General features: G+C 47.8%; 2 protein-coding genes across 6 annotated transcripts; both read left to right on the top strand.

Annotated features, from left to right (window-relative positions):
- The first annotated feature begins 3679 nt into the window (after positions 1 to 3679).
- kbtbd8 (kelch repeat and BTB (POZ) domain containing 8) lies at positions 3680 to 11405 on the top strand. Of its 3 annotated transcripts, none has more exons than XM_019859766.1 (5): positions 3680 to 3824; positions 5370 to 5598; positions 5756 to 6062; positions 7129 to 7948; positions 8482 to 11405. In XM_019859766.1, exons 1-5 carry the CDS (start codon positions 3809 to 3811, stop codon positions 8943 to 8945), a joined length of 1836 nt encoding a protein of 611 aa, XP_019715325.1. In that variant the 5' UTR covers positions 3680 to 3808; the 3' UTR covers positions 8946 to 11405. The 3 variants fall into 3 exon arrangements, with proteins under 3 accessions (XP_019715325.1, XP_019715327.1, XP_019715326.1); XM_019859768.1 differs by having other exon boundaries at positions 3684 to 3824; positions 8514 to 8771; XM_019859767.1 differs by having other exon boundaries at positions 3693 to 3824; positions 5370 to 5577.
- A 119-nt stretch (positions 11406 to 11524) lies between these two features.
- LOC109509877 (monocarboxylate transporter 2-like) lies at positions 11525 to 20397 on the top strand. 3 transcript variants are annotated; one of them, XR_002167007.1, is made up of 6 exons: positions 11525 to 11781; positions 13115 to 13338; positions 15491 to 15634; positions 16837 to 17634; positions 18848 to 19861; positions 19985 to 20397. XR_002167007.1 is itself a non-coding variant. In XM_019859775.1 (5 exons), exons 2-5 carry the CDS (start codon positions 13119 to 13121, stop codon positions 19216 to 19218), a joined length of 1533 nt encoding a protein of 510 aa, XP_019715334.1. In that variant the 5' UTR covers positions 11525 to 11781; positions 13115 to 13118; the 3' UTR covers positions 19219 to 20397. The 3 variants fall into 3 exon arrangements, 2 of the variants coding, with proteins under 2 accessions (XP_019715334.1, XP_019715335.1); XM_019859775.1 differs by having other exon boundaries at positions 18848 to 20397; XM_019859776.1 differs by lacking the exon at positions 11525 to 11781 and adding an exon at positions 11792 to 12242 and having other exon boundaries at positions 18848 to 20397.
- Positions 20398 to 20753: the final 356 nt, after the last annotated feature.

The raw sequence follows: 20753 nt of genomic DNA on the forward strand, positions 1-20753 counted from the left end.
TTTCTTGCGACTGGCTGGCGATCGGTTCAGGCTGTTGTCCGTCCCTTGCCCCAAGTCAGCTGGCATTACACGGGGCAGGTTGAAATGACATGACAGGCACACATTTTGTTTTACAAATTACTCATGTTCATAAATGTACACCCGTATCCCTGGACAGCGATAATATTGAAAACAAGCAGTAGAAAATCAGAAAGTCATCCGCCTCAATTCAATTTATGAATTCGAATGCATTTCTCGACAGGCCCTCCCGGCCTGACCTTTGTGATTGCGTCCATAAGCCTTCCACATGACTGACGGTGTCGGGTTGACAGCCCTTTGCGCAAAGTACATTGACTTGTTTTTCAAAATTGGGCAATTTTTTTTGCCTCGTTGGATTATTCAAGATTCCGCAAACTTGGCGCACGGGAGGAATTGATGGATTAGGCCGCTAAACAGCTCATTTCACGTGGCGAAGTCTCATCTGACTCTGTGAGCGGTGGCCGACTTGAGACAGAGAGACAGAGTCCATTAATCAGGCCCTCCAGCCCTCTCACCCTCCGGATGCTCCCGCAGAATGGACATCTGTGGCCAAGAAATGAGCCTTGAAAGTGAAATTAACGAGCGCGTTGGTGAGATAATTACAGGGAACAAAATTATTGATCAGCGCAGCAAAGTCTTCAAAGCGTCTGACCTGTGAAGCCTTGCCTCGTAAAGTTGTCCGAAAATATGGCGAGTGAGGTAATACGACACCAAATGTGTTCTCGCCCCAATCGCCATTCCGGGAGATTGTTTGAAATGTGTCTTCAAATGGGCCTGGAATCGCAAACGTGAGGGAGAAAATGGCGTCCGCTATCAGAAACAAATCCAACGGTTGCACATATTTTGTCGCCGTTTAAATGAGAAGGCATGTTGTCACCGTTTACCAATATTCATATTCTTTTTTGACAGAGAAAAACATTTTGTAAAGACCTTGCTTTGACGAATAAATAGTAACGGGGTTTGCCTGCTTTTCGAAAAGCATAAACTCTAATCATTTAATCAAGAGTGGATACACGAATTACATTTCATTTCATGTATTCCCTCTTGAAACAAGATCCATGAAACGATCATCTTTCCATTAACCCATGTAGTCGTGAGACTGGTTTTGAAATACCGTTTCAGCAATTCTTGAGTTTGCAAATGATTTTTATTGAAGTTATTCAAATGGGATTCATGGCGTGGCTGAGTCACCTTCGACATTTTCAAACGATCGCCTCGATCACACCCGCCGCCCGCCCGCCCGTCCCGCCTCACCTTCTCTGCGGAGAGAATGAGTCTGCAAGAGGGTGAGCGGATGAGAGACGGACAGTCGGAGTGACTGCTTTATTTTGCTGCGATGAACATGAAAAACGACGCGCTGGGAATCATTGAACGGCTTCCGCGACCCACCGATCCATCTGTTCTCAGATCGATGGACAACGTACAGACAGAGTGGGCCCGACCTTCCCCATCGGTATCGGAGTGAATCCCTTTCTATCTCTGAAAATTAGATATGAGGGCGACGCCGTTGCTCTCCTCTACCATCCGCCGCCATACACCGACTCATAGTGGACGATTGCTCTCGTGCGACTGCTTTCGAAGTGGAGATCACGTTTCTCTGTTATTTCTGTGCACCGAACATCAAATGCCGCACGGGGCTCTTGTGTGGGATCGGGGGGCTTGTTCGTTTCTAATAGATCCTTGACCTTCGCAGCTCCCCGACAGCCTTCTGACATGAGTCCTTTGTGGTCACGTCCGCCGCCCGGGCTCCTGGAATGCAAATTTCATGTCAAGACATCAAATGGCGCGTTGATCAAAGGTCAGCCCTCCTTTCTGTAGGTGTTTGATATCAAAATTTCTATTTCATCTCCAGCTGTCAAGGGCTGTTAGAGCTCAAGCGCAAAAGATGGACGGAGGGAAATGAGAGTTGGAGAGTTAGTAGGAAAGAGAGGAAAATCAACTGCTTGAGACTTGGGGGATGATTGTGAAGATAAACCGTACAATTTACCAGAGAACAAAATTAACATTTATTCTGCAGATTTTTATATGCGCATATATTCACCGTTTCATATGTTCCATTATTCTGTGCCGAGTTTGTGTGCGTGTGTGTGTTTGTGCACGTGTGTGTGTGTGTGTGTGCACGTGTGTGTGAGCCGATGAGGAAATCAGCCCTTGACATGTGCCGTTGGACAGCCCAAGGAGCAAAGACGACTTGAATTTCCACCGTCCCTTGTTTATTCTCAACAAAAGTCAGTCCCTCGGCTTCGCCACGCGCAATTTAAGAGCACAGCGGGTACACCCGACCGAGTCCGTGACCTGCAAACAAAAAAAAAAAATGTGTTCCCCACAAAGCTTCAGGAAAAGGTGACCAACAGACATAATAAATTAAAGAGGCGTAATACAAATAATATGAATGGACAGTGACAGTTTCGTCATGTTTTCTGAAATATTGGAGGCAAGCGAAGGAAGACGTTCGAAACGAAGCTGTAGCCAAGGCTGAGTCCCGCTCCTTCATGTAGTTACCGCGAGACTTTTACGCCCGCGCATTTAAGGTACAGTATCGCGTTATTACAGCACCTTGCTGGTTTCCGAGTTTGTGATGTGACTGACGCGTGTCGCGTCGGTCACATCAGCCAATCGAAGGAACAGCAGCATGCAGCCAGTCTTTACAGTCAGACGGCCTGTTCAAGAGAGACGCACTTTATTCAGGTGAGTGTCATTATAAATCACTCGGCAATAAAACGTATTATCCTGCCGGATCTGCAACTCAACTCAACTGTATTTACAGAGCACTTTCAATGGATCTGCAACTCAACTCAACTCAACTGTATTTATAGAGCACTTTCAAACAGCCATCGCTGCATACAAATCGCTGTACATGGAGCAATTTAACATATACAACAAACAGGAAAGCAAATCGGTAATAAAGACGGTAGAAAGCACCGAACAGCAAAACCAAGAACAAATCTAAGCAAAAGAGTTATCTGTCCTCCATTCAAGCGCGCTCAACTCATTTTGATTGTTTTGTTTATGTTACACTATTGGGATATCACTGAAGTGTTTGTGAAGATTTTTTTAAGACGAACACGTGTGACCGCACGTCAGGGATGGCTTTGCTAATCGCTTGACTCACGATTTTGACAATGTGTCTGGACAGCATTAGCTAACGTTGTCTGAGGCGATCTGTTATCAATTACTTTCTAACCTTGTTGATTTTGACCAAGCCACTCAAAGGAAATTGACGCGGAGCAGCAATTTTGTTTCCAAACCACTATCTGAAGCCAACCCCATCATCAAACCAGCCAAGAATGTACCTTGCTTAAAGTCATCGGGCTGAGCTCCTCAGATCACCAAGAAAATTGATGGATGGATGAACAATATTGCACACCTTTGCCGCACACTAAATCGTTGTCTATGATGTCACTAATGAATATCCTTGTGCTTACACACTTGAGGAACGGATTTCAAGTTCAAATGTTTGCCTGATACTGTATACAGTTTAGCGTTGATGGCCCTTCAATACAAAACTAAATGTAAGGACTTTCTTGCAATCAAATCACTTATTGCACTGACTTTTTTGGTGATATTACAGTGTATATATATATATATGCAGTACTCTCAACGGCGAATACACTAATGTGTATCATGTTCTCATTTAGCCAATCAATTTTTTTGTCCTATTTTAGATAGAAAGATTGTGATTGGCTGTTACGCTGGCTTCCCGGCGTCCGATTGGATCCTTCTTGTTTCCGGGGCTCCACCGTGCACTCTGACGTGTTTCGGTCTGCCCTGCTGAGACAGACTGGAGAGAATGGCTGCCAGTGCAGGTTAGCAAAAAAAAATCTTAATCGTTTTATGTACTAACCAGACGTAAATAACACGGTCAAGTTATATACTGTGCGGCTATATGCTTGTAGACTTCACTGTCAATATGTGACACGTTGGGTTCTTGCTAAAAGGAGGCCGTGCTGTAAACGACTCCTCAAGAGTGTTTGACTGTCGCTCGCTTGGCTTTGCGGCTAACGTTAGCCGCTGTGGCTAACCGTCGGCCGGTTAGCTTGCTACCTACAGCTGATTGTGTAAACACTTGTTCGTGACTCCAGACAAAGCTTTGAAAGTTCAGGCGGTCGCGTCGTTCAGCGCCACTAATGACAGACACTCCGCCTCTTATGTTATGTTGAAACTGAATTTTATTTGGGGCTAGAAGCATCTGGAGTTGTTTGTTTAATCATCGAATTATATCTGGTGAGGCTTGAGGGATGGCATGCTAAATATTAGCTTGGGGGCTGCCGTCTGCTAAAAGTTCAGCGTGGATGTTGACCAGGGAACGTTCATAACTTATCACCTCGGCTTTTAATCGACAGCGACCGCCTATGACGTGACTTGTGATGGCAATTGGAAAAGTTGTAGTTCAGCAAAGGTGGCGTCCTTCCTCCGCACCGGAGTTTTCGGTGAATTCGGTCAGCGAGCTAGCTACCATCCGCCGCTGTGTTTTGCAATCCGCTCAGTTCAACTCTTTGTCCTGTCAAGTCGCGAGCGTTGCTCAACACGAGGTGTGTGTTGTGAAAGCCCCCCTCCCCCCCAATAAATATGAGATCACAAGAGTCAGGCACGGTTTCCCTTTAGATTCCACCAACGTGGCTCTACTCGTGTGACAAGAAACGTGTTTACAAATGGCATTACCATAGGGAAAACCGTCGAAACCTAAAATGGATAGAGATCTTTTTTTTCTCGAAGACCCCACATAGATCAACACAACCAGTTTACCTTTACAAAACACATGATGACCGTGTTTCTGGAAGTATATCCAAGGTCCTGAAATTTCACTCTTAAATCTTCATACCGATTCCCATTACTTACTAGAATGTGCTGTGTATGATTTTTTTTGTTTTTGTTTTGTTTGTTTGTTTTTTGCAAATACATCTCCAAGGTTAATCCGTGTATCATTTGCACGTTCCGTTTTCTGTCGGTTTTGGGAATAATGAATATAAAGTAAAGTGCACAATACAAACTGCATTTTATATTTTAGACAGCAAATATCTTCTCAATTTGCAATGCGAGGGCTTGCAATGTTGAATTGGAGTGCGATTCATAAATGCCTCCGGGTTAGATCCAGGAAATTGGTCAATAATGGAATTATGTGGCAGTAGTGGTATACTCTATGAAGACCAAATGCTTCAGGTAAGAATGCATTAATAAGGGTAAGTAAACACGACTTTTCACAACTAAACTGATTGGGAATGCCATTGATACATTTCAACATGTTTTTTGGGAGGGTAGGGGAGGGGGGCCAGTTGGTGGCCCTATAACACAAGTTTTGTTTCTTGCAAGATGTTGTGCTGATCTTTAATGTCTTCTTTGTCTGCATTTAGAGGTAGGGAAGCTGTTACAAGTTCAGAATGGGACGCCTCCAAGCACCAACTATAACGGGGTAGATGCCGTACACGCCTGCAATATCCTTCAGCAGCTTAAAGCTTTGTACGATGAAGCTCAGCTCACAGACATCGTCGTAGAAGTGGACCACGGCAAGACCTTCTCGTGTCACCGCAATGTTCTTGCCGCAATCAGCCCCTATTTTAGGTACGAACTGGTTACAGTCGTGTAAGTAAATGAAACGCACACGCGCACATGGGCCATTCTCTCATGTTAGCAATAACATATGCCGGAAGAAAAGTTGAGGTTGCGAGCGTGAATCTGGGTGCACTCATTGCATGAGAATTGATGATTTTGCTCTCTTCCCTGTGCCCACGCTTACTAGGTCCATGTTCACGAGTGGCCTTACAGAAAGCAGCCAACGGGAGGTCAGAATTGTTGGGGTGGAATCGGAATCTATGCACCTTGTCTTAGACTATGCCTACACGTCCAGGGTCACGCTCTCCGAGTCCAATGTCCAGGCCCTGTTCACCGCAGCCAGCATTTTCCAGATACCCGCCCTGCAGGACCAGTGTGCCCAGTTTATGATCAGCAGGCTTGACCCCCAGAACTGCATCGGGGTTTTCATGTTTGCGGATGCCTACGGACACCAGGAGCTGAAGGAACGCTCACAAGACTACATACGCAAAAAGGTCAGTTTAACCCAGCCTGTTGATTATCATTTGCATTATCATAAGGCTGGGTGAAAATTCCTTATCACTATATCACAATCCTGGGGAACTGAATCAAGGCTTTCATTAAAAAAAAAAAAACAGGACGATATCATGAATGAACAATATTGGCTCTTTCTTTTTTTTAAATTGAATCAACAGTTTTTATGTCTTAAATTCACATTGTTTACTGCAGCAAACTTCAATTTTCTTGTCTCGAAGAAAACCTAAATTGATTGAGAAAATAAACCTCTGCTGTAAAGTAAACTCAGGACTTTATTGTGAAAATGACATTACTGAGCAGTTGTAAATAGTTCATAGTATATTCATCTACTTTTAATCCCTTCGAGAGTATGACACTTGTCGGAAATGTCAATTGTTTGCCGCCACGCCGGCAATGATTAGCGACTTAGGAGTGGCTCCACAACGTGTTTGGGTGCGGCGGTAAGCAGCCGAAGTTGTTGCTACCAAGCTGCTTCTGCCCAAGTAGCTCCCCCTCGACCTCCGACTACCCGCAGTTGGTGACGTGAGCCCAGCGAAGCGCTTTGGGACCGTCTTGGTGGTTCTGGTTCTTTGTTTTGCAGGTTGCGTCGGCATTTGAGTCTCAAGTTTTGCTCTTCGATAGGTATTAATGAGGCATTGGGTCAGTGGTAGAGTGGTTGTCTCCCAACCCAGAGGTCGACCAAGATACTGAACCCCCAGTTGCTGCGTCATCAGTTGGTAAAGGGGGTCACCGTGTACCAAAGGTAGAAAAGCGCAAGACAAGTGACAGCCCATTGACCAGAAAATAAAAATAGTGACCGGCATATCGTGACGCGAAGCCTCTTACAGTATGTCGAGCTTTGTTATTTCACGTGAACGTGGTGTCATGTCATTCTATATATTTGGAAGAAGCCTTTTCCTGTAATATCTTTGGTCACTCATGCCCCTTCGTGTTCCATCACATCCGCCATCACAAATGCGTAAACCTGTGACAAGTGCTCATGTAGGTGTATGCGGTTCACCGCCTTAAATTGCGTCCTTGTTTTTTTTTCCCCTTGCGCGATAGTTCCTGTGTGTTTCAAAAGAGCAAGAGTTTCTCCAGATGACCAAGGAGCAGCTGGTCAGCATTTTGAACAATGATGACCTCAATGTGGAGAAAGAAGAGCACGTATATGACAGTATAATCCGCTGGCTGGAGCACGACCGGAGTGGCCGCGAGGCCCACCTGGCAGAGGTGTTTTCCCAGTGCATCCGTCTGCCTTTGCTGGACGACGCTTTCCTCAGTCATATACCTGCGCCGTTTGCGTGCGCCCTTTCCCTGTCGAAAGACCCCGTCGAGGCCAAAGCCCGCCTCACTGGCACCAACGGTTGCCCCCAGCGCCTGGGAATGACCGCGTCCGAGATGGTCATCTGCTTCGACGCCGCTCACAAACACTCAGGGAAGAAGCAGACGGTACCTTGCCTGGACACGGCCACGGGGAGGGTGTTCAAGCTGTGCAAACCGCCCAATGACCTCCGAGAGGTCGGGATCCTGGTGTCCTCGGAAAATGACATCTACATCGCCGGGGGCTACCGGCCCAGCAACAGCGAGGTGTCCATCGACCATCGGGCGGAGAGCGACTTCTGGCAGTACGAGCATGCGGGAAATCGGTGGCTGCCGCACGCGCCTCTTTTGCGAGCCAGAATTGGCTGCCGACTGGTACACTGCTGCGGGAAGCTCTACGCGCTGGGTGGCCGCGTGTACGAAGGCGACGGTCGAAACGCATTAAAGTCTGTCGAATGCTATGATGCCAGGGACAACTGTTGGACGGCCGTGAGCCCGATGCCGGTGGCCATGGAGTTTCATAGCGCCGTCGAGTACAGAGATCGGATCTACGTCCTCCAAGGTACGCTAAAGCCGTCTTAGTCAAAGGCATTTTTTTGGGGGGGTGGCTTCAAAACACTCACAGTGCAGCGTGGCTCATGTGTGAGATTGAGATTTTCTCCAGCCCGGACTTGCATTTCCATAAAACACTTGGACTGTGATAGTGGGGGCACAACGGTGAAAATGTCAATTTACTCTTCCAGCTGCCACAAACCCAATTCCAATGCGGCTGTGACGTGGTGTTAGATCGAAATCAAAAATCTGAATACAATGACTTGAAAATCATGTTCAACTTATCTTGAATGGTATAGACTCAAAAGACAAGCTAACTCGTGTTCAAACTGATCAACTTTATTGTTTTTAGCAAAGGTGATGGGACACAGTGGTCTACGGGACTCTTTTGGATCGAGTTGCAGTGACAAAATACAAGGTTGATGATTGGCTAGAAACGCTCAAGAATCACTGAACAATCAGTCAGCCGCCTGTCGGGTGTCATCGGCCACCGAAACAAATGCTGACCGTTGAAAACTCCAAATTGCCTTCCCTTGTCCACAGGTGAATATTTCTTCTGCTTTGACCCTCGTAAGGACTACTGGAGTCACCTTTCCCCGATGAGCATCCCTCGGAGCCAAGGTCTGGCCGCCCTCTACAAGAACTGCATTTACTACATCGCCGGCATCTGCAAGAATCACCAGCGTACGTTCACGGTGGAAGCCTACGACATTGAGAAGAACAGCTGGAGCCGAAAGCGTGACCTGCCCTTTGACCAGGCCACCAGCCCGTACATCAAGGCCATGCCGCTGCAAGGCAAACTGCACCTGTTTGTGCGGGCCACGCAGGTCATGGTGGAGAAGCTCGTGTTCCGCACCAGCCGCAAGAACTCCCTTTACCAGTACGACGACGAGGCGGACGCATGGACCAAAGTCTACGAGACGCCCGACCGCCTATGGGATTTGGGCCGCCATTTTGAATGTGTGGTGGCCAAACTCTATCCGCAGTGTCTGCAGCGGGTGCTCTGATGCGGCTTTTTAGGTCGGTTGCGTGAACCGAATCCGTGAGGCGAGGCGGCGGTGTGGTCCTGCCTGCCTCGTGCCTGGTCTTGCCGTACCTTCTTGGCTTTGCGCCACAAAGACCTTTTGTTTTTTTTAATATGTCTTAAGCCGTCGAACCTTTTGGGTTTGACAAGATCAAAACCGGGGTGCTTTGAAAGATTGCAGTATTTCCCTCCCACCCCCGACCCGCCCGACAGCACCAACTACCCACACCGAGGCTTGCTCTAGAAAACCGTACAATGAATCATAAGTGCAATTACTCAACTTGTTTTGCTTCTTGTTGAGCCACGCTGTTTTCATTTGTTTGCGATACGTAGCTGAGGTTCCACAAAAGCATGTATGTACGTGGCGTGCGCTCTGGAGATATGAATGCTACATCTCAGCAGAAAGTCAAATTCTATATAGACGTATATAAATAGATAAACTATATATATTCATACGGGTAATATGAATAGCATTGTTCATTAGTCATTTGCTGACTCTGAGGTTTGTGTGTGTACCCCTCGCCCCTCAGCATCCCTCCTCCGAGTCAAATCTCTGAAACTTCTTATTTTGAAGAGTAGTTGTGATTTCCCGTCGTTTTTGTATGCTATTTGTGCATCCTCTCCTCTTCCTCCACAAGCGCCAGTGTGTCACACAATCCGCTCTGTGTGGCTTCTGAGCAATTTTCACGTTTTTTGTTTGGAAGATTCCAGTTGCATGGGGGGCTTGTGCCTCCCACCCTTTCAGTTGGTGTCCATTTTGTGTCCCACACACATGAAGACAACTTGTGATGTGTCATGTTGGAATATTCCCTCTCCACATTGGAGAAATGACAAGAGTGAACTTTGTGTCAACACTAAGTGGGAAGTTCAGACCAACGACCAGGTTTACCTCAGAGACTTCAGAGTTATTCCACGAGGAGGAGAAAGAGAGAGAGAAAAAAGGACATTTCCGGACATTTTGTGTTAATGAGGCAACGGCATTGAGCTCTGTATGGCTCGCTTTGTGGAGCGTCATTCGAACCGGATGTAACCAGGCGAAAACGGCCTTCCTCCTAAATGCAAAAACGGCATTTGAGGTCTTTGTAATAACAGAGCTGGATGTTGGAAAGGTTTTTGTTGTAGCAATAATTCTCGGAACTGTGATTAGGCTACATGTCTTGATATGACCTCCATGAAAGTGCGTCGATTGTTTGCGCGTGCTTGTCATATATTGAACTCGCACGCGTTCCACTGGAGCACGGGCGCAGGCTTGAAGCGACCTGCCGTTTAGCGCGATGGCGCTCGAGATGCCGATGTGCCTGTGGTTGCGAGGAGAGCCATCAGACTCGGGAGCGCTCCTCCTCGATGAACAATATCGGAAAACTCAGCATTGCACTGAATCGCTCTCACTTCAACAGTCCTGAAACGCAGGCTCGTTTTGCAGAAGCACCGCTTCGGAAAAGGCCATGAATCCGTCTTGACGTGCCACCGCCGGTGGACTAACAGTTGGTGCTGCTTTCGTTTTTCTTTGTTTTTTGACAATCTTTTCTCAGAAGTAATACCGCAGCCAAGTGGCGTTTTTTTCTGCCCGTGTGACATTTTCAGTACATTACTGTCGATTCCTGTGTCATCTTTGCACTACAACTCAAGAATGGCCCGCACTCAGCAACATTATTACAATCGCCCCCCCCGCAGCCCCCACAAAATTAATAATACTTGCAAACAAAGCATTCATGAAAAAAAGAATTTGACACCACTGTGAAATTAAAACCGGAGGCGCCGACTTTTGCGGCTCCCTGCAGAGTTGATGTTAAAGCTTCATTCACACTATTTACAGTTGGCAAGCGAGCTATGAGGAATTCTCAGGATTTCTACTGAAACAGTACTGTATTGTTCATTTTTGGTCATGTGTATTATACTGTACTATAGGTTTGCTGTACTTGCACAGTTTTTAAACTTCAGTTTCTTTTACAACTTGAAAAATAGATGTTTTGTTTTGTTTTTTTTTGGTTGTTGTTGTCTTCAGTGGCTTTTCCCACTTTTTTGTTGTTTCCTATTTAGTTATGGTAGATTAAACCTGCTCTGAGAAGATTGCCTGCACGAGTAATACAGTTGAATTGGACCCCCCCCCCCACACACACACACACACACACACTGTAGTACAGGACCGTCTCACCAGCATTGCAGATAAACTACTTTTGAAACACCAGTCATGAATGACAGTACAACAAGCTAAGAATGCAACAGTAAATTGAAGCGTCCACGGCCCTGGGCTGCAATACAAAAGCTCATCTCATCAAGTGTGTGTGTGCGTGCGCATCCAGGTGCTATTTTACTCCATTTCTCCTGCTTTTCTCCACTTTGCTGGTTTGTCTTTTCGGGGTTCTGGTTTCTAGTGGTTCGTTGAGCTCAACTGTGAAATTCACGTTGCACATAACTTGAAAATAAAACAATTGAAAGTGAACAGAAGTCCGTTCCTTCTGTCCTCGGTGGACTGCTGACGTAGGCCTCCTCGCTGTTTACGTCATTCTTATGATTATTTTGACTTCGCCTAGTCGTCCATGAACGAGCCCATTTGTTCAAAAGTAAGGAGCGCAAGTGATTGATGTCTGTTTTCAAATCTAAGGCGTAAAATTAAAAAACACGTGGTTAGGGAAAGAAATCCTTACGCACAGTTGCCGCAACTGTACTGGCAGTGGCCAGGCTGGCGGAGCGCGCGGTAGCCGCCAGCCTGCCCTCCTCCTCGCCTCCTCGACCGCCGGTGACACGTGACCCGCAGAGCAGCAGACCAAGTTTGCCGAACTCCCTTGGGCTTCCGCGAACGAGGCTCTTAACAAAAGGTAAGTCCTCACGAAGCCGACTTTTTCTTTCTTTTACGCGGAAGTGCTGCTTGAACCGGTCTAAAATGCATATTCGTCATATTGTCTTGTAGCGATACGTTAGGACCAAGCGGTTCACATCTTCAGTTAACATTGCGGCTAGTCGAAGAGTGTGGAACCACTTTTTTTTTTATTTTTCCAAAACTGTATGTGTACAAATACGTATGAATGCTACACTTAAAAACGTGGCGGTGTGACAGGTCAGCCGTTTCCCCGTGCTTGGCGTGCTGTAACACGAGAAGTTTTTGTTCCCTCTAATCGGTCTCCGTCTTACGTGGTGACTGTTATTACGTCAGAGGTTCGACTGTACTGTACTCGGAGTGGCTGAGTAACTCTTCACACACAAGTGAAAGCCGCCTCGTGTACGCTCTTTGCCCTCATCAGTAAGGCAAAACTGGACGAGTACTGCGCGACAAATACAAGTGAGTAAGTATTGCGTGCTTTCAAATTTCAAATCGACACACGTGTGATGCAAGTCAGGTCAATGCACGTCGACTTTTTTCAAAATTATCTACCGGTAGTTCGTACACCGAATTCATGCGGAACAACATGTAGATGAACGTCGCCTGGGTGAATGCTCGCAAACTGTTGCTCCAATGTTTAAAAAAAAAAAAAAAAAAGAATACGCTTGCTGCTGAAACAACCGGGTAGCCTCGTGTTTGAACAACGTAGCCACCTGGGGAAACCTGTTCTCGTTCGGGGTCCATGAAATCAGCCAGCAACACCGAGGTCATCAGCCACGAGTCAATGTGACACTCTCAATGTCGTTTGGGAGAAATTAACCAGTCAACTGGTCTGTATAACTCCTACGAGTGAAGTGCTAACAAATTGCATTCAATCATGTGTCGTCGTACTCGTAACAGCTGTCCTGTAAGTATGCCATTTTTTTCCCCTCATGTGTAGGAAAGTCATCCGGTAGTGGATGGCTAGTCAATGTGACACTCTCAATGTCGTTTGGCAGAAATTAACCAGTCAACTAGTCTGTATAACTCCTACGAGTGAAGTGCGAACAAATTGCATTCAATCATGTGTCGTCGAACTCGTAACAGCTGTCCTGAAAGTATGCCAATATTTTTCCTCATGTGTAGGAAAGTCATCCGGTAGTGGATGGCAGTATAGGTAGATGGCAAATATTTCACTTGACCTTACTTCTTCTCGTGTCTACAAAGGCTGAAGTGAGCTTACCGAGGACATCGCGGGAACACAACTTGAGGCGACCGGCTGCAAAGCGCAAACTCGATTGGAGTCCTCGCGCTTGGAAAACGAATCTCATCGGCTTTTCCGCTCTCATTAGGAACATGTCCCCCGCGCCGACCACCCGTGAGCAGGACTTCAAACCGCCAGACGGTGGCTGGGGTTGGATGGTCGTGATCGGGGCGCATATCTCCATTGGCTTTTCCTACGCGACGCCCAAAGCCCTCTCCATTTTCTTCAAGGATATCCAATTGGACTTGCAAGCCGGCTACAGTGAGATCGCGTGGATCTCTTCCATCATGTTAGCAGCCATGTATGCTGGAGGTGAGTTGACCCGCTCAGGCGTCGTCCCTCCAGCTTTGCTGTCAAAGAATAACCAAATGTATTTGGCATTTGTATTTGATCAGATAAAGCATAAGCCCTAGAAGGGGCGGGGGGGGGGTCATCTGAGAGTCATTCACTAAATAAGGTGAATTTTTCGGGAAAAAGAATTTCAAAGACAGATGGAAGCCTCCAACAATTTTGACTTCATGGTCACTTTCAAACTTGGCGCCTCTCGTGAAGGCTTTGACGGGTGCAAGTCTGAAGGGGCAACGTCTGGGCTGGAAGGAGGATGAAGGAGCAGTTCCCAGCCCACCTCGTTGATGGTCTGCACCGTTTGGGCTGCTGCGTGAGGCCTTGCGGTGTCACGCTGCAACATGACCCTTCTGACTGTTGATGCCTGCGTTTGTTCTTGACGTGCCTCAGCAGATCGCAGTAGTTGGCACCAAGTTTCAAAGTGACGATGAAGTCACACGTTTTGTGAGCGCCATCGGTCCAAAGATTTTTACGCTGAGGGAATATGGATGCTTGGGCAGGGATGGGAAAATGTTTTCGAAGTCCTTGTACTGAAAAAATTCTCCTTATTTATTGAATGACCCTCGTTTCGAGCAAAAAAGTGAAGTGATTGAGCACAATCGCTATAACATCGGTCCAAAGATTTTTCCGCTGAGGGAATTATGGATGCTTGGGCAGAGATGGGAAAATGTTTTCGAAGTCCTTGTACCGAAAAAATTCACCTTATTTATTGAATGACCCTCGTTTCGAGCAAAAAAGTGAAGTGATTGAGCACAATCGCTATATTTGGCCGTCCCTAAGCGGCCACGACCTGTTATCACGTGAAGATTCTCCACCGGGCAAGAAATTGCAGTCGCGTGAGCTCCTTAGGACATGTCAAATTGATAAGTGTCTCCACATGACTGGGTGCATTCATTAGCTTTCAAGTAAGAAGGCCGCCTCGCTCGCTCTCTCATCCATTCCTTTTTCTTATTTGAGACTCTGCCGAAAAGTGAAATGATTTCTAAATATGATAAAGAGTGCGATAGAAATGAAAAATAATATTGTGAGCGGAGAACCCATTCACATCCGCGACTTGGCCTTGTTTCTTTTGGGTTTTTTTTTTTTTTTTAACTGAGTGCATTCATTAGCTTTCAAGTAAGGAGGCCGTCTCGCTCGCTCTCTCATCCATTCCTTTTTCTTATCTGAGACTCTGCCGAAAAGTGAAATGATTTCTAAATATTATAAAGAGTGCGATAGAAATGAAAAAAAAAATTGTGAGCGCAGAACCCATTCACATCCGCGACTTGGCCTTGTTTATTTTGGGTTTTTTTTTTTTTGAAAGATGGAAAGAGCTTGGCGCATGTCAAAATGAAAGGAGCAATCAGTCGACTGTTTTTTTTTTGTTTGTTTTTTTCGAGAATTCATGGAGCTGTGCTCAAAGTTGGCCCATAAAAAAAGTCTCTGCCTCACCCGACCTCAACTCAGAGAGGCCAAACTGGTGAAACCCGCCTATTTAAAATCGCATACTCAGTTTAAATTCATCTCTCCTTTTATCATTTCTAATTTTATTTGTGGTTTTATTGTTCTTGTTTTGATTGTAAAGTGTCCTTGAGTGTTTTGAAAGGGGCTTAGAAATGAAATGTATTCTTATTATTAAATGTGGGCCCGATCTGAAGCTTAGGCGACGGATTCATCGTCGGATTTTGTGCGTAAGGTTGTCTACGAATGGCTGTTGCGTGTTTGCTTGCGGCCTCCCGTCTGTGTTGGCGAGTTGTGCCTAAGCGGTCCTCGGGGGGTGTTTGCATAGGAACGCGTTTGCAGCGTTTCCGCTTCGACAACCGCTAAACTTTGCCGATACGGTCCACTGGTCCATCTCCGACCAGAATGCTCAGACCTGGAGACGGCTTCTTCCCGCAAGTCGTTGCTGCGCTCCACTGACAAGAAGAAGACGCATTTCTCACTTTGCTGCTCCTTTCACAATTCATCATGTGTGATTGTAATGTTGTAGTATCTGTTCCGTACTGTCAGCGAAGCGTTTCCCTTCGATTTATTCTATTCAGATGGTTAAATCGTGCATTAGCAACCATGCGAGCAAAATTCATCAAGAAGGTCATCGTGTTGACGACGGACGCAATTTTCTCTTCTCATAATTGCGCAGGACCAGTGAGCAGCGCGTTGGTCGATCGCTACGGAAGCCGACCGATCGTCATCCTGGGGGGCCTGATGTGCGGGGCCTCCATGGTCGCCGCTTCCTTTGGGAACTCCATCGTCTACCTTTACTTATGCATCGGCGTCATTGCAGGTACACTCCTCTGCTCCCGTTTTCAACATTTGTATTTATTGTTGGCTTCGTTCGTAAGGTATTCGTTCGACTAGTTTGTTGTGCTTTGGGTACATGACGTCTTTTCGCTTCCTCACCCCCCCCTCTTTTTTTTTTTTTTTTTGCTTTTTGACTCGATAGCTTTTTGCTTTCAGGGTGCCCGTTCCGGCGACTGAGGGGAGGCAGCCATGTGCTCAAAGTGGAGCATGACCAGGACTGTGCATAAGCCCCTCCCCCCCACCCCCAAGGGTCCCGCAAAGCATGGCATAAAGTGGCCCGCCGGTGTGCTACTCAGCCTTTTTATCCGGGTTGTCCCGTGGGCCTTCTTTAGTGGCTCATTACCCACCCAAGGACAACTTTGTCGGGATGAATACATGCGGCATTTGGTCCCGCGTGTCATACCGGCGGGCACTCGTGGCCCGCTCTTGCACCCGAACGCGACGGGGCTCTTTTCGCTTGCACGTACGGAAGCCTGAAGGTGTGGTCCACTCAGCTGTTCGGCAGTTGATGATTGAATTGGCAAAGTTTGCTCAAGCTATCTGTGTTCCGGTCGCCACGGGTCAGGTCCTGGGCGGGCCGCTATCCTGCACGTTTTTGACCATCGTTCTCGGGGTTCCTCAATTCATGCACGTCGGCGAGCGAGGGCGGCTCGCTTCCGAATGTTGCGACGAACGTTCCGACGAGTTATTCCTGAACAAGGACGGCGTCACACTTCACGTCAGTCGTTGGGATGCGTTGGCGGAAGGCCTCCGTGGTGCCTCCACTTGGAATAATAGCGGCGGAGGCACCCGAAGGCCGACAGTTTCCCCTTTCATGTTTTTGTCAGAGGCCAAATTTTCTTGGGAAGGGACGAAAGGTGTTTTCGCCCTCCTCTGTTTTGTGAGATTTTTGGTTTTGTTTGCCCCCCCCCTGTCCTAGCCTCTCCCATTCCATTTTTTGCTTGCTGGGTCTCCGTTTGCGATCGTGTCATGACCGTTGAGAACGAACTGACTCGGACGAGCGAGTATCAACATTCGCGGGCAGGATAATCTCTTATCGTGGCCTTCGGAAGCAATAACATGTCCACGTACTTTACCAAGTACGTTCCTGAATTTTATTTATTTTTTTTAGGTGTTGTGACCATGAGAAGATTGTTTTGGCTTCATGCGCGTTGATTTTCGCCGCCCCTTTTTGTCTCCACACAGGCTGCGGACTGGCCTTAAACCTGAACGCATCTCTCACCATCATCAGCAAGTATTTTCTGGCCAAGCGTCCGTTGGCCAACGGTCTGGCGATGGCGGGGAGTCCCGTTTTTTTGTGCTTCTTGGCACCTTTTAATCAATATCTACTGGACAAGTTTGGCTGGAGAGGAAGTTTTCTCATCCTGGGCGCGGTGATGCTGCACTGTTGTGTCGCCGGGGCCTTGATGAGACCCGTCGGGTCCCGGAATCCGCCGCCGACCAAAGTGGAGGAGCGACCCGATGACGGCGAGCGACGGAAGCCCGGCTGCGAGGGTCGCGCCAAGAAGATCGTGGATTGGTCCTTCTTCAAAGATCGAGCTTTTGTGATCTACCTCATCGGGAACATCATGTTCATTTTTGGCGCCTACGCGCCCATCATGTTCCTGTCGGCCTACGCCGTCAGTCGCGGCGTCGACAAGTACTCGGCGGCGTATCTGCTCTCCATTATGGGCTTTGTGGACATGTTTGTTCGCCCCGGCACCGGCCTGATTGCCAACAGCAAGTGGGTCCGACCCCGAGTGCAGTACTTGTTCAGCTTCGCCGTGGTCTTCAACGGCACCTGCCATTTACTCTGCCCGCTCATCAAGAACTACACCTTCTTGGTGATCTACGCCGTATTTTTCGGCGTGGCTTTCGGCATGGTTTTCGCTCTCATCTTTGAGTGCCTGATGGATCTGATGGGACCTCGACGCTTCCCTCGCGCCGTCGGACTGGTCACCATCGTTGAGTGCGTCCCCATGCTGCTGGGACCGCCCACCGCAGGTAACGACCGATACGAGAATCCGCTTCCGGCCCCGATTCGGTGACCTCGTGACCGGTGTCGCATGATTGACGTGGTTGGGCGTGCGTGTGACTGTGGTTCACATGATGCAATTCCGTTCTAATCTCGTTTTCACATGTGACATGCGAGCCGGGGGGAAAAAAGCAACAGCGCGTGGAATTGGATGACCTCGGCTCCTCGCAAGGTTCGATTTTGGAAACCCAAAGTGTTTCCCAACCTCGATTGAGCCAAAGCGCATATTTGACATTTCGCTGGTTTTGGGCCCAATCTTCGCGCCTCCGAAAAATGTTTTTTTTTGTTCAAATGTGAACATGGCATCGTTAAAGAGAGCGAGGCATTTTCAACGCTTTAGATTGGTCACTCATTTGTAAAATAACCACCAAAAAAAAAAAAAAAACCCACATGGAGTCATCACCAATAGTGTAGATTTGTCAGAAAAATACAAAATTAAGTCAAAATTGTCTGGGCCGATGCAATGAAAAAATTGAATTGAGGTGACTTTGTTTGACGAGCTTTTTGCTTTGGCTGTTTAACGATGCTCGATTCGGTCCGCTGCCCGTCAGTGCGCCCGCCCCCCTATCCGATGCTCGAAAAGGCGACGACGCCAGATGGAGCCCATTAAGGCTTTGCCAAACAAAACCCCCTCTTCGTGCGGAGGGTGGCCACCCGCGGACATTCACCATATGACGGCTATCGCTCACAGCGGCGCGACCGCCGCTGTGACGGGTGAAGGTGCTCCAAATACACAGTTGCCCGTTTTGGAGAGAGAAAAAAAAAACAGCGCACGAAATGCCCTCTTGTAAAGTCACGTCATACGGTTGGACCGTTGGAGCCTCCCCAGCTCCTTTCCCACAATCACGCAAATGGACGATTTTGTCCTTTTTCAGCCAACTTCTCTCGTGGCTGATAGAAGGAACTCTCTTCTGATTGGTTTTGCCGGCAGCTGTCAAAATGGCCTTCTGGGAGGCTCTTTTTCCAATGTGCCGCCTCTCAAATGAACCTTTTTCTGTTTCTCCCTCGATCGCACGCGCCCGTTTGGCGGGACAGGTCTTGCGTCGTACCGCTTGCGCGCTCGTTCCAAAGTGTTTTTATCCTTAACGGAAAAAAAATATATATAAGTTGTCGCTTCTGCGTATGTGTGGCTTCTGATTTCAAATTCCATTTCTGATTTCATCTGGTTTGATTCCCTTCCAGCGTTGCTGGTGGATATCTACAATGACTACCAGTACCTCTTCTTCTTGTGCGGCGCCGTGATCGTCAGCGGCGGGATCTTCCTTTTCGTCATGAACTTTTACAACTATCGCAGGCTGGAAAACGAGAGGGCCGGGCTGCCCAAGCCGAACGACGGCGTCGGCCAGGACCGGGTCGAGATGCAAAACGCACTCGATCTCGGCTTTTGCCCAAAGGAGTCTGCCGTGCCCGAGAGCGGAGATGGCGGTGAGCCAACGATGGGCGGAAAGACGCCATCGATCCCTCCTCATTTCTGCGTCTCCAATCTGCATCTCCCCGATGCACCGCAGGAAAACGGGGGGAGCTCGCCTCCTCCCAACTATTTTGCCCTTTAGTCGGACGAGTCCCAATGCTGTTCATCTTCCCGATGATTTTCATGAGCTGCAAGTAGCGGGCAAGGCTCGCGTTTCTGTCAAGTTGAACGTTTACATTTGAAACACCAGTTTGCCAATACCGCCGCACGGTTGCGCAAACGGTGGGCGGGTATAAGATGATGTTTACATTTTTCAGGGACAGCCAACGGAGCGCTTTCCCGGACCAAAGTGGTGCTGAGCTTGAATAATCCAATCCAATACTACGGAGCCCCAGACATGACATTTGAAAAAGGCGAAACAAAACTGCTTTGTGCACACGCTGCAGCTACGATGGACGCACCGGGAACTATTTTGTGGGTGCCAACTACTACTTCCTGCGCATGGATTACTACGTCGCGCGCGCAACATACCTACGCAGGAAGTAGCCTGGGCTCCTTGCGGGTCACTCGAATCAGAAAATCGAAGCCACCTTCTTTCAAAGTTGAAAGGTTGAAGGAAAGCGACATCATAGACAGAGACGGCGTGATCCAAATTTCTTTTAGGCTCCGGATGAGTTCCGAGGATATCGTGAAAAGCTCGGTAGAGCGAGGAATCCTCATCGCCGAGAGACCTTTGACGAGGCTGTTGAGAGCCAAGCTTGCTTGATGACATCACCGTTGCTCAGGTCACAACCCATCGTGGCCCAGCCTCAGAAAAGAAAAGAAAATGGAAGATCGTCTCGTCAAGACCATTTTGGTGTTCTACCCTCCCCCCCTTTTCAAGCTCACAATTTTCCTCACTGGGACAGCTGCTCCAGCGTCCAAATGAGCTATTTTCAAGTACCAAGTACAACTTTATTGTCAAATTTTGTTCCAAGCTCCATTTTGAAAAGCGTGCCTTTTTGACATTGCAGTGAATGAACGTTGCAGTCAAAGTTTTAATGACACACTGGATCCTAATTTGCTGTCCCGTACATCGGAGTGTGAAACGCATTTTTTTGTCGCCGGTCACATTGTAGTGAGCGTTTCCCTCGGAGGACCGTTGGGACCGAAACCATATGAAGAAGTCAAGAATAACGGTTTGATCGGCTATTGTCCAAACTACTGTCATGAGGGGTTTTGCTCAGCAGAAAATGCTCTCTCTTATTTATGATACCGGAAAATGTGACATTTTGGGGGAAGATTTTATCAAGCGTCGTGGAAGTGGATGTGTTTGATTTGCTTTCGCGGGCCACATCTGGTTCCATCCGCTGGGTGAGACTTGACCGGGGAGTGAATGCGCACCCAAACCAATGCGATCAACAACTGTGATCCAAACAGCTTTGCATTTTGGGCACTGGCCATCGTGTCCGTCACGCTCGGATGGCGTGTTCCCGGCGTATGGCGTCGTCGGGTCATTTGGGATAGCGTCGATGACCTCCGGGACTTTGGCTCCCGCAACTTCTTCGGCGAACGCCTTCCTCTGTGTTTACGTGGCCGTTTGCTGCCGGCGTTGCGCTCAGCCGTCCCGCTTCACTTTTGAGACGGTGTTTCTTTCCCAAACACAACTTGAATGTTTTCTCCATTCTGACGTTATCT

Source organism: Hippocampus comes, unplaced genomic scaffold, assembly GCF_001891065.2.
Source record: "Hippocampus comes isolate QL1 unplaced genomic scaffold, H_comes_QL1_v1.1 scaffold568, whole genome shotgun sequence".
NCBI lineage: Eukaryota > Metazoa > Chordata > Actinopteri > Syngnathiformes > Syngnathidae > Hippocampus > Hippocampus comes.

Excerpts from the sequence above, each read along its gene's own strand:
- kbtbd8 (XM_019859766.1), top strand. Across the intron at positions 5,599-5,755 it reads TACGAACTGGTTACAGTCGT|GTCCATGTTCACGAGTGGCC; the intron begins GTAAGTAAATGA and ends CACGCTTACTAG. Across the intron at positions 6,063-7,128 it reads AAGACTACATACGCAAAAAG|TTCCTGTGTGTTTCAAAAGA; the intron begins GTCAGTTTAACC and ends CTTGCGCGATAG.
- LOC109509877 (XM_019859775.1), top strand. The coding sequence starts at position 13,119 with ATGTCCCCCGCGCCGACCACCCGTGAGCAGGACTTCAAACCGCCAGAC. Across the intron at positions 13,339-15,490 it reads AGCAGCCATGTATGCTGGAG|GACCAGTGAGCAGCGCGTTG; the intron begins GTGAGTTGACCC and ends ATAATTGCGCAG. Across the intron at positions 17,635-18,847 it reads GCTGGGACCGCCCACCGCAG|CGTTGCTGGTGGATATCTAC; the intron begins GTAACGACCGAT and ends ATTCCCTTCCAG.